The sequence below is a fragment of the Pungitius pungitius genome, chromosome 5 (genome assembly GCF_949316345.1).
Source record: "Pungitius pungitius chromosome 5, fPunPun2.1, whole genome shotgun sequence".
Lineage (NCBI taxonomy): Eukaryota > Metazoa > Chordata > Actinopteri > Perciformes > Gasterosteidae > Pungitius > Pungitius pungitius.
Genome location: NC_084904.1, coordinates 22,615,058 through 22,629,590, shown reverse-complemented (window position 1 = coordinate 22,629,590; position 14,533 = coordinate 22,615,058). Strand labels below are relative to the sequence as shown.

Here is a 14,533-nt window from a genome sequence, read left to right as displayed (position 1 = left end):
GGGGGGGGGTGGGGGCGTCAGCAGATGCCGATGTTTCAGGGCTGACGGCCCAGCTGTCGGTGCAGATGATGCTCCGCTGTGAGTGCTCCCGCACGGCTCGGAGGCCGACCGAGGACGCTGCCATTGCTGGATGCGGAGGTTTGAGCCCCCCCTCCCTCCCCCCTCCCTGCCTGCCTGCCCCCCCAGGACGGGAAGCTGCAGCTGAGCGCCTGCATCTGAAATATGTTCCCCGGGAAGAAAAAACATGTTGCCACAGTAGAGAAGTGAAGGCCTCTCGAGTGCGACAAAACACGGTTAAAGCAATACTAAAAACCCAGGGAGGGGGGTTTGTGGGGGGGGGGGGGGGGGGGGGGAGGCTCTTTTTCCTCGGCTGAGTAGAGCCATGTTAACGCGGCAGCGGTGGTGGGAGCGGACAGATGGACGGAGACGGGACATTACCGGGATTCCTTTCCGCCGCTCCACGCGAGCGGTCCCGGGCGCCGTGGGGGGGACCGAGGGAGGGGGGGGGTTCGGGGGGGGTTCGGGAATCGGCGTGAATTATTTAAACGGGGCGAGCGTGGAAGAAAGAGAACGGCTGCATCTGTCGCACATCCTGCAGCCCCTCCAGCAGATGTGTTTGCTCTACCGCCCCGAACCGGCTAACTGCTTAATGGGTCACCGTCAGCAGCCAGGAGTTAATTAAGCGAGGGGGAGGGGGGGGTGAAAGGGGGGGAGGGGGGTTAAAGACGGCAGTTTATTTTGTCTTCAAGTCAAAAGTAGATGGAGTGATTTCTGGAACAGAGCAGGAAGGAGAAGTTGTGTTGTGTGCTACAATGTCTCCACGTTGATGGTGCATCAAAACGCACACAGGTGCATTTCCTCTGTGACAAAGCGTGTGTGTGTGTGTGTGTGTGTGTGTGTGTAACAAGGAAAACATGTTGTGGCGAGCCGTGTGACCCTGGGGGGGGGTCGCCCGGGGTGAGGTGATCTCGTTAGTGGACCTGCAGGATCCGAGGACTCGTGTGCTACGCTTCGGATTATGAGAGGTGACGTAAGAAGAAGGAGGATCAACAGCAGCCAGGAGGAAAAGCACGTTGTCTCTGGTTCACTTTGTGCGTTTGGACGTTAAATGTCGACTGGTTTCACTGATCAGTAGATTCATCACCGTGTCGATTCGTGTAAGAACAAGAGGAAGCAAACGGATGGAGGCGCCTCATTTAAACATTCGAGGTAGACGTGGCAGCGAGACGAGCCTGAAGGGAAGACGTGAGACAGGAAGTCTCTTCTGTTGTAGATGCAGGTCATGGACCTCAGGCTGCTCTTCCTCTTCCTCCTCCTCCTCTTCAGGAGAACGTCGCGTTGCATTCCACGTACGAAATAACCTCCACATTTTAAAAAAAAGAGGCTTCGGCTCGGTTTGGTTTCGTCTGGTTAACAAAATAAAACAGATGATTAAATCTATTTTGGGGTCCCTAATTTTCTTTAGTTCACAGCGAGACGCCGTCATTAAAATCTCACACGTTTCCACGAGCCAAGATTCCAACCTGAAGACTGGCGGCCTTCACGCAACCTGCAGTCCAGTTACTTTGTGACTAAATTACTGTCATTTTATTATTCATTAAAATGGAACTAGTATTTATTAAAAAGGTAAATAGGTGTGTGCAGTAATATTGAGTAGACTCACTGTCCCACGTGGTAGAGCTGGGGGGCCGGACACAGCAGATAATCGTTGGTCACTGAACTCGGCTTCTCATCTGCAACAAAACACAGAAGACACAGTTTAAGCTGCGTATTGGGAACATTTTAAGACGTCAAATGTCAAATGAATTATTAGAATTGATCAAAAAACAAAAATATGTGTGTCTTCCATAACGTAATGTAATATATTATGTTTTGATAACGCATCATATTCACTGTCATGACGCATTAACGTGTGACAAGGAGAACATCTGTCTGCTTATAGTAAAAGGAAGATTATTTATAAAATGTTTTTCATGTAAAGATTTAATATCTTTCCCACTTTGAATAAAACGAACAATGACCACTATGAGTAACTAATAATCCCATCATATGAAACTATAACAAGATTATGATGCATCATGATAAGATTATAGAGCATCATAACATGATTATAGAGCATTGCATGTATGAGAATTATAATACAATATGATTTGTTCAAAGAAAAATGTCAGTGACTATAGTGAAATATCATGAAACTAGGGCATAAAAGTGCTTTATAATGCGTTATAAAACATTACAAATAGTGCTACAATGAGAACATAAAGTAAAGTATCTTTAAAACACAAGAAAGGGTTTATTTGAAATGTTAAAAGAAATATTCTTTAATCACAAAACAAAGTAAAGAGAAGTTCTAAAATATGTGTCATCTCTCACATCACACACCACTATTGACACATTATGCCTTTGATATTTCCAGTGTGCGTGCGTGCGTGCGTGTGTGTGTGTGTGTGTGCGTGCGTGTGTGTGCGTGTGTGTGTTTGCGTGCGTCGGTTGACGGAGGCCTGAATCATCTCCAGCCACAGAGGTCTCAGAGATGAAGTCATATGAACATATATACATAAATACATAAATATATCTGTATATCTGCGTCCGGAGCTCCGCCCGGTTCCGGTGACGGAGGAGACGGAAGCATCTGCTCCACATATGCGGCGTGTGTGTGCTCCGCGGCCGCCATGATGCCTGTCCATAATTATAAGGTGCCCCACTGTTAGAAAGGTCTGGGCTGAACACATGCAGGAGCCAGTGAGGGAATAAATAGCCCCAAGTGGGCGAATGTGAGACGGACTAAACTGAGAAAGGGCCGACAGGAAGACATCTGCTAACGGACGCGTCCTCCTTCCGACGCACTGCTTCGCTTGTTTTTTTTGAGAAAAAAATAAATAAAAAATATGCTCCAGCGTTATTTTGGGGTTTGTTTTTTTTTTTAGTGGAAATGTTGAAAGGAATATATGATGATAAACTAAGTCCCTGAGGAGGGAAGTGTTGTCATTGGCAGGCATCGATCCCGCGGATCCTTCCGCCAAACCCCTCGCTGCCAAATATACGCTTTTACTTCCTGACAGAAAATAAATACATTTAAAAAAAGGATTTTCTCAACAGAACAGACTGCGATCTCAAAATAAGGATCGCCGTGACCTACATAAGCCCCGCCCCCCCCCCCGTCACATCCTTTTCATCTGCTTGCTGCGATCATATCGACAGGGAGGCGCTCCGGAGACAACAGACACGTGGGGGGGGGGGGGAGGGGGGGGGGGGGTCCGTTACTCATCGTCCTCCACGTGGACGCATCGGAACCGGGAAGAGAGAACCGGGTCCCTCACAGGGTCATCCCATCACATGAGGGATGCGACATGTTATTCACTCATCCAGAAGACAACTCACTGAAGGTCTGCTGGTCCACGATGAAGCTGCAGACGACGCCCTCGTTGCTGCGGCCGATGGCGAAGCCGTTCCCCCTGAGGACGATTTTGAAGGACTCTGAGGAATGTGAACAAAGTGTCACACTTATGAACAAATATCTTAGAGAAACACGCTTGTGTGATGCAGTTTACACGGTGCGTAACATATGAGTAAATATTAGGAGACTTCCAGAAGCTGGAGGGAATATCAGGAAGAAAATGTTTTTAACAATAACTAAATATTTGAACTTTGGGTTTCCCAACCCGAGGGTCCCGACCCCCTCATGGGGGAAGAATCAGGGTCACGGGGTTAAGCACATCTTTTAAAATACCTTTAGGCCACCTGTGAGTGTTAAAGGGAGCTAAAAAGCAGCAGAATGTTTCCTAACTGAGTGACGGATTCTCTCGTTGCTTCAGACCCAACGATGTCGTGTGGTCTGTGAGGGGGGTGGTGGGGTGGGGGGGGGACTGGGGGGGGGGTTAAAGGACGCGCTCACCGTTCACGCAGACGCTGGAGGGCTCCACGCTCAGGATCTCCGTGCACGAGCGCTTTAATATCTGAGAAGGAGAAAGAGTAAATTAAGTGGCGTATATTCCTGCTGGGGGGGGGGGGGAGGGAATACATCACGTCGGGCGTTATCGGCTCAGTCGGGTTAAGCAAACAGATTAGTGTGCAGCACCTGAGAAACGTCTCGCCGCTGATTGCGGCCCGGCGCCGAACATCAGCGGCGAGGAGGGCGGGGCGGGCAGGACGCGGCGGCAGCTGCGTCGGCCTTTATGGGGAAATTATGCAAAAGACTATTACTGTTCCTCAGTTGTATTAAAAAACCTCCGGGATGGCGCATTATCATATAAAGAGGGCCGCTCGGGGGCCCCCACGCAGCCGCGCTGCCCGCCGCCGCTCAATGAATCAACAAAGAGGACAAACTATGCAGATCGCACAACACCGTCGGAAAGAAGAAGCATATTAACGGCGATACACTTGAACCTCTCGTTTGACGTTGGGGGAAACTTTAATCTGAGCAGAGGAGGATGAGGAGTGTTTACAGCGGCCTTATTAAATGTGATGGTTTGATATGAGGCCGTTAAGGGTGGGGGGGTTGGTGGGGGGGGGTTCAGATGACAGCTGGGAGGAAAAGGATCTGGTGCTATTTCCCCCGTCTAATTACTTCCTTGGCAGCGCTCGGGGAGGAAGAAGAAGAAGGAAAAGATAAGTTGACTGTTTGCCTGCCTGAGCTTGAAAAGATGGAGCGACCTGAGGAACGACATCATCCTCCCATTAAGCGTAAAAAAAAAAATAAGAGAATGTTCTGCTCCGAATTGAGGAATGTTGTCGTCGGTGGGAAAGAAAAAGTGTCACTTTTAAACACGACAAAATTTGGTCTGGAAGCGGAGAGGAGTTGAAATGGAAGCCGGGAGATTAGAGCCTCGGTTGGACTGAACTCAAACAGCAGCTCTTCATTTCAACCGGATCGAGCGACAAACATTACGTACGAAAAAAAGGAAAAGAGGAGCGAGGCAGTCGTCCAAATGCCCAAAGTCCCCCGAATATCTCAGCCGGCGCTGTAACCGGGGGGATGAGGCGGGTTTCAGGCGTTTTGTGCAACGGTTCATGAGGTTGTTTTGAATAGTTTTAGGTTTTTATCCTGCAGCGTGCGTTTAAATAAAAAGGAATGTTCTATCGCTAATGGTCGCTAATGATGAGGCTACTTTGTTATTTGGGGGGTTTCCCAAAAGGCCGCAGCTCAGTCCAGCGTGGCTCAGACTTAAGAAAAGGCCTGATGGGGGGGTCCTTTCTTCCTTCTGTGTGTCGTTGTTGTGTTGCTGAGGACCTTCTCCTACAAGCTTTAAAACATTGAGCACTATAACAAAAAGATGGATTGACTCGAACGGGGAGAAGACTCTTTTTGTCTTTGGCTCACTACAAATTAGGAGCAGATTTCCCTTTGATTATAAATGATGAAATCCACCTTTATAGAGGCTTTAAACACGTGTTAATGTTAGTTATTACAAGCTGGACGTGACAATAGATGAGAACTAGGAACGGTCTCCTCTTTGGTCAATGTGAAGTTTTTGATCACTTTTGAAATCATTTTGCTGAGAAATATAGAAAAGAGGCATCACTCAAAAGCTCCCTGGGTGACATTTGGGGGTCATGTAGCTTAGTTTAAGTATCATATATAATGTATAATAATGTATCATACGAGAGGAGACAGAAACAAGACCCGCTGACAGCTCCAACCCTCTTTCTTCTTAAACACAACTCTTTGTTTGTGGACCTGCTAGTTAATGTTAGCTAGCTTAGCTAGCAAGCTAACTCATTCATGCAAAAACAAAATCAATTCATTAAAGACTAAATAATTCAAATTAAGAGTAGAGTTCATGTCATCTTTAATTGCATAAATGATACCTTAATTCAAAATATATCTTTTGATACAATCAATTTAATTCTCATTATTTATCCTCTTTGTCCTCTATAGAAGACACATTGTAAGATGAAAGCATTCATTGCATTGAACACACACACAGAGTAGAACTCACAGAATTGACGATGCCTTTGAGTGTGTGGAAGCCATCTTTGACAGGAAACACTTGGTCCTTGGTGTCGGCGATTTCGGCGAGCTGTGGGTATCACCGAACAAACAAAGTACCACGATTTAACGCCGCTTTCTTCCCCCCCCCCCTTCTTGACGAGTGAGCGCGGTCTTTGCTTCTCACATCACGGGCAGGAGGAGACGCAGCAGATGGCGTCACTGTGGCTCAAACACTTTGCTCAAAAAAGAGAGAATTCACAGCGACACAAACTGGGAGCAACGTTGCCTTTGTCTTTGACTCGATAAGAAGAGCTCATGGCAGGACGGTTACCAATGGTTACGGGGGACAGGCCACGCTGTCGGAGGAGAGACAGTAACACTACGGACACAAAAGAGCCGATTCCTAAAAGACAACCCAACTCTAAGTTCTCTCTTCTATCACTTCCAGCTTCCAGGACTCATTCCTGAAGAACCAATAAAAAAAAGCAACAGCTGATCCCCCCCCCCCCCCCTGACGCAGGTAAACACGTTCACCTGAAGCGCTCAGGACACAATCCTTAAGACTGTGGCTTTTCTTACCTGCTGCTCGTCGAAGTCCTTGATGCCGACGCAGTAGACGCGGGCGCCGTATTTTCGGGCCCCTTCTGCCTGAACAAAAAACAACAACAACTGTAAATAACAACATAACAAATAACACTTAAAACCTGTTTTCAAGTTACATTGGTCATATGTTTTATTTCAGTTATTCTGGATTGTGTTTTTGTATTATTTTCCATTCTTTAATCTGGTTTCTTGTTTTCCATGTCTCTCTTTAACCGCTGTAGATCCTGTGATAAGATTCAATAATCCTTTTATTTGTCCCGCTGCGGCACTAATAACAGGATTATCTTAAATAAATAAAGACGAAGGAAAAACATTTCTTCTTGTGTGCTCTCAAAGTGGCTGAAATAACATCAGCTGAGAAATAGAAAGACTCGAGTTGCTGTGAGCTCACCTCCTTCACTGTGAGCTCCTGAACGTAAACGTCCAGCTTCCCGTCCGTCAGAGCCAGGATGATGCTGGACGACTTGGTGCCCTGCGTCTGTATCTGGGCCGAGGCCTGCGGGGGGGGGGGGGGGGGGGGCGGAGGAGACGCGTCAGAACCTCCTTCCACCGGCTGGTAGCCGGCGTCGTTTGTCGGGCTCGTCGACACTGACCTCTTTGATCCCCTCGTGCATGTAGGTTTCTCCGGCCGGTTTCACGTCCCGTAGGCGCTTCAGACCTTCTTCTATCTCCGCTCTTTAACACACACGCGCACAACAGACCTTTTAACGAGTTGTTTTCTTGTATTTAAGATGAAAAGCGAAGCCGTTTGTCCAGTTTCTCCTCAAACCCCGGTTGCTATGCAAACATTTCACTGTGGAGCTCAACGAAAAACCGCCACACAGCAAATATAAACAACAACAACAATAGATTTATAAAGTGTGTTAGCTTCATCTGAATCGACACATGTTTGGACCCTGGTGGCCCGGTTGCTACGGTAACCACGGAGGCAGCACGGTACATCCAGAGCCCCGTGACCCGGGCCCAGAGGTCAGTACCTGTCTCCAGTCAGAGGCAGCAGGACTTTAGCTTGAGCCGAGAAGACGATGAAGGAGACTCTCATCCTGGGGCTGAGGAGGAAAACAAACACATCACTTTTCATTTCAGACTTTTTTTTTTTAAACGCGGCTACTTTGACGTCTCTCACACATTTTACCAAATGAGAACATTAATATATATTAATAAAAATACACACATATATAAAATACACACACAAAATTCACAGGATCAAAAACATTTAAAGGTGCGACTCAATCCGTAAACATTTAAATGAGCTAAATCTAACAGTACAACATTTTTATAATGTGTGATATTGTTTTTTATCACTTTTTTTGTTTTTCAAACCAAACGGAATCTCGTCTTGTTGGATTTTGTGCAACCGGTAAAAAAAAAAAAAGAATAGCCGCAACCTTTTTTTTTTTAAAGTACATATTTGGGGATGCAAGACTATTCTTTATTCTGTCTTTATGTTAAAGGGGAGAGACGATGATCTTTAAAATAGACGATCGGACGCTGGGTGTAAAAGTTCTCTTTGCATTCAGACCGCATCCGTCCTCTTATCCGCCCACACACACGCACACACACAGCATTGTGCGGGTGTGCGTGTGTGTGGGTCTTTAGCACAGAGCTAAAGACCCACAGAGTAACGTATGATTAACCAAACAGAAGAAATTAGCTTCTGGCTTCAGCTTCAGTGGGAACGATGGAAGTGATTAATCAATCCACCGACAGGAAGCATGTTGCAGATGAGTCACAAACACACAAACACACACACACACACACACACACTGTGTACCTGTGACAGTTTAAGGGTGTGAACGGACGAGAGAAACGACGACAGTTTACATCCAGTTTGTGAAAGTAAATCAGCAAAGAGAATATGAAGTTGTGCACCAGCTTCTGTGTAAAAGGGTGCAAACCGTACACTGGAATCCACATGAAGACACGGATTGAAATACAGGATATAAAAGGATTTCTTTTACCTTTATTTCTCACCCTGAGATGTTTGTTATCGACACTAAAACGCGTCGGATGGATTCAAACATCACACCATTTTTGACTAAACGCATGTCGATATTGAGACAACATCGTAGGCGAAACTTGGTGCTTTTACAAAATACTTTAATGACACTTTTGATGATTAACCATCAATGGGGTGGAAATGAATGACTAACTGGGCAAATGCAAATAATAGAACAGCCTGGTTTAATTATTCACTCTGCTGTGAATCAGCATTTAAAAGAAGGAAGAGACTTGTTTCATATCACATAACTAACTTGTAGAATAGAAACGCTTCTCAAAACAGACGTGTTCATTTTTTTTAGCTGTTCATCAAAAGAAAAACAAAATGAGCCAAATTATGATTTAAATAAAATGTAAATACTTTTCTGTCTATTCATTTCGTCATTCGATTCCTCTATGTTGTAGTTCTACACAGAAACTCATCTCCCTCCAACCTGGGGACACATTTTAGATTTGATTTTGTTGTGTGCTTCACAAATATGATTCAAATTGGACTCATTTTTAAGTATTTGATCTTTGAGGGATCAGATTATCCTCGACTTAACAAAATGAAACAAAGCTGTTTCCTCAAAAACAACAACATCTCATGATACGACTTCTCTCACTCGGAATATCAAGTACAGGAACTGGAAGTGAGAAAGAGATTTTATTTCACAACTAAATTAAAAAGCAAAACAATATAATTAACATCCAACAACAAAACAAATGCACACACACACTAAATGACAACAACATAAATGTCACAGTCTGTAAGTGCCCCCCAAAATGGATCCACCAGAATAAAACCAGAACAGACCCGAAGGTCACCGAAGGTCACGGGCCCCTCGAGCGCACCGAGCGGGCCTCTCTCTCTCTCTCCCTCTCTCTCTCTCTCTCTCTCTCTCTCTCCCTCTCTCTCCCTCCCTCCCTCCTCACGGAGGTCCTCGTGCGGCCATAAGGAGACGCGCTCATGGCTCTCAGTCATATGTGGAACCCGAGAAATAGAAATAAAACAGGAACCGAGTCGCCGATGACGAATGGTAGGCGGTGACTTTTTAGGCGGCGAGCTGAAGGGGCGCCCGGTGGCGCTTGGTGGCGCTTGTGAGGGTACACGGCCCCGCAGGAAGCGGAATATAAGAAGACAGGGCGGCGGTGCCAAGGACATGTTGGGAGGGTGGTGGTGGGGGCTTCTCTCTCTTTGGGGGCGGGGGTGGGGGGGTGACGGAGGAGTCCGGTTCGGTACCACATGGCGCGAGAGAAGAGCTCTTGGTGAGCGAGCGGTGCGGAGCAGATTGTCCTCGGCGCCTTCCAGTGTTCTTTTGCTTTACTGTACATTGTCTGTCTGCCCGTGGAAGCAAGGGATGAAGTGTGGAAGCCGGACCCCCCCCCCCCCCCCCCCCCCCCCCCCCCACATCCCATTCAGACACCCCCCCCCCCGGTGCAAATGGCCATTCTCACAGCCCAGAAGACTGCTCCTCTCTGCCACCCACTCCCACCTGGTGCCTTTGCTATTTTCCTTCAACCAAAGCGCGGCGTTCTGGCGGGTCGCCGCCGTCTGCACGGTGCTGGCAGGCGCCGCTTTTTGACTCAAACGTTATGCAAGATGAACGTTTCAAGATGGTTTTTTTGTTGTTTTTTAAATGAGTTACGTGCAAAGAGAGAAACGAGAACAGGACGCTGTGTAAAACAGGTGGTCGTGGGATCTTTAAATATAGACGTTTGTCGGATAGTTCTAGAACTAAAAGAAAAAATGTATTTTTGCCCCTTTTGACCAACCACCTCATTGCACTTGATGTAGTCTTTTGCTTCTACCGAGTGCCATATCTGCAGATCTGTAGTTTTCATATTCAAAACTTGGGCACTATGAACCTCTGAAACTTTGGACTCACCTCACAAATCTGTCGGTGAGGTTCTTCACAAACGAGTAGATCTCGCCCCAGTCGCTGGAGACGCTCCCGGACCTGAGAAGGAGAAGGAAGCAGAAGAAGACGTCAGGCTGCAGCTCGTCAGTGGCAGCAGATTGTGTGCTGGCGAGTCGGATGCTGTCCAGTGTTTGTGCTTTGTTGGATATTAACACCGGCCACATGCTGGATACTTGTGCTGATGGCAGCTGGTGGAGCACAGAGCTACTTGGCTGCAAGAGTTGGACTTTATTCCCCCGAAACAAAAAAGGTTTTATAACCCTGAATACATTAGAGCCTCTCTCACATCGCACAGAATACGGACGTCTCAGTTTGAAAAGCATCAGCGCATCAAAGTGTTCTAGCAGGAAGTCTATTGTGTCTATTGTGCTCCAAGTAAACGGATTACGGTCACAGGATAGAAGATTTCATACAGGGTCAAATACAACAGTCCGATAATATTAAACATATGAGTTTATTAGACAGTGAACTGACCAGTTCAAATGATCTATTAAAAAGAGCAAAGAACTGGTGTCCAGAAGCTAAATAATCCGTCAACATTTGAAATTCATGTGAAGGACAAATATGAGGACAACATGGTAACGTAACTTACGGATCACCAAAAACTCATTTTCACAAACCAGAGGCTGAACACATCCCAATGGAAATTAATGGAAAAATAGTACCATAGCCGTTAGCATAGCGGCTAACATTGCTAGCGCTCCTCCTGAGCATCACAGATTCTTCCCCCTCATCACAGTGTTGCACCGAGCTTTGATTCTGAGATATTTGTCTTAACATTAAAAAACATTTGGGTTTGTGAACATCACCTTCATTAAAGCTGCAAGGTTGGCAGTTTGATTCCCGGCTGCCCCATGTGCCGTGTCCTTGAGCAAGACCCCAAACCCCCGATTGCTCCCCAGGCAAAATGTAACGCATGGGTTATAATGCAATGTAAGATAGCGTCAGCTAAATGGCATGTAATGTGATAATAAATGTTGTAGTGCAGGACAGCAGCCCGGCAGGGCCCGGCTTCCAGGGGACAACGTGCCGACTGTGCGAGCGCCATCGAGGCGTTGGCCAAAAGAAGGGAGCGAGGCTCTCTGTCAAACTCCCCCCAATAAACAAAGTTTAGTGGCAGTAAAAAGTGTCTGTTGGCCTCACAGGACGGTTTTCCCTGGAAAGAAGAAACGAGAAGCAAAAAAACGTGAAGCGAAATACAGTGAAGCTTTCATGAAGCGACCTCCGACTGAAACGCCATCACTTTATTTCAGAAGTGACAGACTGCCGCACAACCTGCAGCACAACTTGCAGCACAACTTGCAGCACAACTTGCAGCACAACCTGCAGCACAACTTGCAGCACAACTTGCAGCACAACTTGCAGCACAACTTGCAGCACAACTGGCTGCACAACCTGCAGCACAACTGGCTGCACAACTTGCAGCACAACTTGCAGCACAACTTGCAGCACAACTTGCAGCACAACTGGCTGATCTAAGTTGTTATCAGGAGATGCTTCCTCCCGCAGGGACGCAGCAAACTTTCCTTCACAAGAATTTATACTGTTTAATACTGCAGAGCTTTTTCTGCAGGTTATTTCTTTCTTTGTTAATTTCACAAACAAAAGAGTGCAACACATTGGCAAATCAAACAGATAACAAATTCACAAAGGTTCAAACTTGAGGCAAATATCCGGTGATTTTGCAATTTAGACGAGGGTGGACCATCTAAAAAAAGAGTTTGAACTCAACGGCCCTGATTCTCCGAGCCGGATGGGGGGAGGATTATCTTTTGTTTCATAAAGCGTTGCCATCAGGGCTCTAAACTCCCCCCTCACATGTGGGGAGGCCGTGTTGTTGCTGCAGAGTGGAGTGTAAGAGGCTCTGCAGCGTCTGTGAGGCCTCCAGCAGCACTTTGACAGCGTTGAAATACACAGGAAGGACGTTTCCCAACCCTGATGCAACTCCTTCTTGCTATTTTCTTTTCTCAGGATTAACAGACAACAAATGTAGGACTTCTCTGTATGTTTCTAAAGGTCTGACTATTATTGATATTGTAGGACTCCAATGGCCCTGTGTTATGGTGTAATTACTGTTATTTTATGGGACAAAGATTAGAAGAATAAGAATGAGGTGAATGTCTGTAAATGCAACCTTCACAAAACAGCGGCACGTCCTGATATCATAAATATATGGTTTCCCTTACTAATGGAGGTGCCAAACCTCACGACACCCTGTGACCAGCTGTTCTCCTTTGTATGGTTAGGCCCCGGTTAACCGGAATATTTTGAAAAACCCCTTTCAGGTTGGTGTCAGGAAGTGGTTCATGGTTTGTGACCTGTGTGGTTCTGTGAAGTTTGTCAAGAGTTCTCTCGTCCTGCTACGTGACCGCTGCTGAGCAGCAACAAAAGCATGATTGCACAGTGCAACGCCTTTACTGAGGACAATCTAGCTATGATCTGTTAAAGTCATGTCCTTGACGTAAAAAAAGATCCTCGACATGTTATGTTATGACGTTATGTTGTTACGGTCATTACCGTGAAGAGGACGTCTGGCTCACGGATTGCATTCCTGTCATCCTAAAGGTCATGTTGTTTCTGGCTTCGGTGCACATGGATGTGCGTGAAGCAGTGCAACATCCATGCAGCACTGCCCTCCCTGTTCTGCACCCTCAGCCACATGGTTCGGGGCGACACTACGAGGTTGCCCGGGTTTAGGTTGACAAAGACTTAATCAGGTCACACAATATAACGGGTCACAGGAAAAACAGTTTGCAAGTAAAATAACCTGCTACTCCGTCTTACTTACTTGTCTAAAACAAAGTAGAGGTCGTAAGCCCCGTGACAGGACGCTTCTTCCGCCCAGCAGCACGAGGCGAACACACCCAGCAGGACCACCGCGAGCGCCGCCGAAGTCCACCGAGTCCTTCCGGAACAAAGTCGACCCTCCGCGGGGAAACTGGGAGACAACTTTTCCAACATAGTTGTGCAGGGAAGTTGTCCTCGAGGTGGGTGGAAACTAAATTAATGACTTCTATTTACTATTTTTTTAACGAAAATTACGCAAAACAGCCCTTTTTTGAAGAGTTTCTTAGCGCGCGCGGACGGCCGTTGAGCGTGACGTGCGCATCGTGACGAGTCCCGAGTTCCTCCGAAGAACAGCAGAGTTTAAAGGATTTTGAGCTGCGAAATAAAGGAAACCACCGCCCCGACGTCACCGGCCGCGAGCTATCTTCATCTCCCTAACTCACCGCTCAACATCCTCAATAAAAACAAGCGGGACGGGCTCCTGGGGCAAAGGTGGGCAAATCACTGCCGGCGAGGGAAAAAGATGAAGAAGAAGAAGAAGAACTTCTTCGCGGAGTAAAGAAAAGTTCGGCCGCGTTCAAGCTCTCGCGCCATGGCTCGGCTTTCTGAGTGCTGCGCGGGAGACTTTATTTAACGCAGTGGGGAACGATTTAATCATTTAATAAAGACAATGAGGAGAATTAAGGAATGTTTTTTTTATAAGTGGAAATTGTGAATTTTGTGTTAAAATATGCAAAGGAGCATTCATCATCTGAAATATGTATCTACACATTGGATAAAGCACGATTCAAACCCCTATGTAGAGAAGATATTTCTATCTTATAAAAACCCATTGTCATGTATGTATATAAAGTATCTAGAAGGTTACATTAAACACATTACAGGTGTGTAGGTAAAACATCTATAACGCTAAGTTGTGATGAATTTAGGATAAATTGATCCATTCTCTCCAACGGTCATTCAAGGCCTCGTCCGTCTACAGCTTACTGCGCATGCGCGAGATGCAACCAGCTGTTTGACTTCCGCAGAGGCGGAGGTCCCATTGCACACACCCAATAACATCTGTATCATCATCTGTACAAAGCGACTTAATAAGGTTGCATTGCCCGTATCCGCGCATGTCAGAGCCCAGGACAGATGTTCATTGTTTTCTCTTAATGAGCAAGGCACTGCCAGTGCAGTGGGTTGATGGTTGCATTCTCTGCAGGCCCATCTGTTTGCTGCAGCACGCTTCTATTCATGTTTATTTTTTTATTTTTTATTTAAAGTGGATTTTTTTTACTTTTCTGAAAATACAATATAAATATGA

At 46.3% G+C, this 14,533-nt stretch overlaps 1 protein-coding gene across 2 annotated transcripts in view; it reads right to left on the bottom strand.

Moving 5' to 3' along the window:
* The window catches only part of antxr2a (ANTXR cell adhesion molecule 2a), a 48,793-nt gene extending 34,871 nt beyond the window's left edge, over positions 1-13,922 (bottom strand). The window contains exons 1-10 of one of the 2 annotated variants that reach the window (XM_062562631.1): positions 13,226-13,922; positions 10,405-10,476; positions 7,513-7,584; positions 7,129-7,210; positions 6,927-7,031; positions 6,512-6,580; positions 5,940-6,020; positions 3,896-3,956; positions 3,382-3,477; positions 1,664-1,733 (exon numbers count right to left, since the gene is read on the bottom strand). In XM_062562631.1, coding sequence (XP_062418615.1) covers positions 1,664-1,733; positions 3,382-3,477; positions 3,896-3,956; positions 5,940-6,020; positions 6,512-6,580; positions 6,927-7,031; positions 7,129-7,210; positions 7,513-7,584; positions 10,405-10,476; positions 13,226-13,398 — 881 coding nt within the window. In that variant the 5' untranslated portion in view covers positions 13,399-13,922. The remainder of the gene's footprint in view (positions 1-1,663; positions 1,734-3,381; positions 3,478-3,895; positions 3,957-5,939; positions 6,021-6,511; positions 6,581-6,926; positions 7,032-7,128; positions 7,211-7,512; positions 7,585-10,404; positions 10,477-13,225) is intronic. The other variant, XM_037482305.2, reaches the window with a different exon arrangement.
* Between the last annotated feature and the right edge of the window lie 611 nt (positions 13,923-14,533).